The sequence below is a fragment of the Cannabis sativa genome, chromosome 2 (genome assembly GCF_029168945.1).
Source record: "Cannabis sativa cultivar Pink pepper isolate KNU-18-1 chromosome 2, ASM2916894v1, whole genome shotgun sequence".
NCBI classification, from domain to species: domain Eukaryota; kingdom Viridiplantae; phylum Streptophyta; class Magnoliopsida; order Rosales; family Cannabaceae; genus Cannabis; species Cannabis sativa.
Genome location: NC_083602.1, coordinates 9,742,987 through 9,744,865, shown reverse-complemented (window position 1 = coordinate 9,744,865; position 1,879 = coordinate 9,742,987). Strand labels below are relative to the sequence as shown.

The window sequence follows — 1,879 nt, the reverse complement described above, 5'->3', positions numbered from 1 at the left end:
GGTTTGATTATTATCCTTGGTGACTTGTTTTTGGGTTTGGCAATGTAACTATCTTTTGAATAAATAAATATTTTTATTCAAGCTTTGAAAATAACAATACTAAGAATTTCTAAGAATATGACAATCTAATAAAGATCTTGGACATGAAAAATAAATAAATAACTAAATATTTAACTAAGAGAAAACTTGGCTAAACATCAAACTAAGGTGAGGACACACGAATGAGGAGGACTTCCCTCTACTGGTAGTATTGCCTCAAGTGCTCACTGTTCCATGCTCGCGGCACTTGCTCCCCATTAAGGCGAGCTTGTACACTCCAGGCCTTAAGACTATTTTGATCTGATACGGTCCTTCCCAATTGGGTACAAGGACCCCAGCCGTCGGGTCATGCATTACTAAGAACACCCTTCTTAACACCAAGTTGCCTATTGTAAATTCTCTATTTGGAACACGAGAGTCATAATACTTCTTTACCCGTTATTGGTGAGCGGCATTACATAATTGTGACTCCTCTCTTCTTTCATCGAGTAAGTTCAGTACTTCCTCTAGGAGTAGGTGGTTACGATGTTGTTCATAGTATTGATTTCGGTGTGAGGTGACTTGGGTCTCAACTGGGAGCATGGCTTCACTCCCATAGGTGAGTGAGAAGGGAGTATGCCCTGTGTGGTTCTGTGTGAGGTCCTATAGGACCAGGGTACTTGTGGGAGCTCCTTCGACCATCTTCCTTTGGCAGCCTCTAGGCGCTTCTTTAACGTAGTCTTCAATGTTATGTTTACAACCTCAACTTGTCCATTAGCTTGTGGGTGAGCTACTGAAGCAAAACTCTTGACTATACCATTCTTCTTACAAAACTCTGTAAATAAATCACTATTCAATTGTTTTCCATTATCTGATACTATTATTTGTGGAACTCCATAGCGACATACAATGCTCTTCACGACGAAGTCGAGTACCTTTTTTGAAGTTATGGTGGCCAAAGGTTTCGCCTCAGCCCACTTTGTGAAGCAGTCTACTGCGACTACTGCATATTTAACTCCACCCTTTGCTTGTGGTAGAGATCCAATTAAATCTATCCCCCACACAGCAAAGGGCCACGGGGAGGTCATAGTAGTGAGTTCCACTAAAGGGGCTCGTGGTATTGTTGAGAAGCGTTGGCACTTGTCGCACCTTTTTACGTACTGGAGAGAGTCTTCACTAATAGTAGGCCAATAGTATCATTGCCTTATTATTTTTTTAGCTAAGCTATCCCCTCCGGCATGGTCCCCACAAAATCCTTCATGGACCTCCTTCAATATGTCTTGTGCTTCTTAACTGTCACACACCTCAATAATGGCATGGAGTATCCCCTTCTGTACAACTTTCCATCCAACAAAGTGAACCTTGGTACCTTATACAGTAACTTCCTTGCATCACTATTATCAGAAGGGAGACTCCCAGTGGTTAAGTAATCAATAAGTGGAGTCATCCACATTATTTTAGTATCGACCAGCTCCATATTAGCCTCCTCGTTCTCCTCCACATTGATGCTTGGTTTAGGGAGGAACTCTACTAGGACGACATTGAGTGATCATCCTCCTTAGTGGTGGCCAACCATGCTAAGGCATCGACATTCGAGTTTTGTTCACGATGTACTTATTCTATGGAGTAATACTTAAATTGTTGGAGTTATTTTTGCACTTGGGAGAGGTAAGCTGGTATATTTAATCCTCTTGCGTGATACTCACCCAATACCTGTTTGACTACTAGTTGGGAGTCGCTAAAACAATGAATTACTTTCGCACCAAGCTCCTTTGCTAATCTCAGCCTATCCAATAACGCTTCGTACTCGGCCTCTTTGTTGGACACTTCAAACCCAAACCTCAAGGCTGAATGAATTCTA

General features: G+C 41.8%; 1 protein-coding gene across 1 annotated transcript; it reads right to left on the bottom strand.

The window, feature by feature from the left end:
- Nucleotides 1–545: 545 nt before the first annotated feature.
- On the bottom strand, nt 546–1,106 carry LOC133034111 (uncharacterized). Its single transcript, XM_061109131.1, has one exon. It carries the CDS (start codon nt 1,104–1,106, stop codon nt 546–548), a length of 561 nt encoding a protein of 186 aa, XP_060965114.1.
- Between the last annotated feature and the right edge of the window lie 773 nt (nt 1,107–1,879).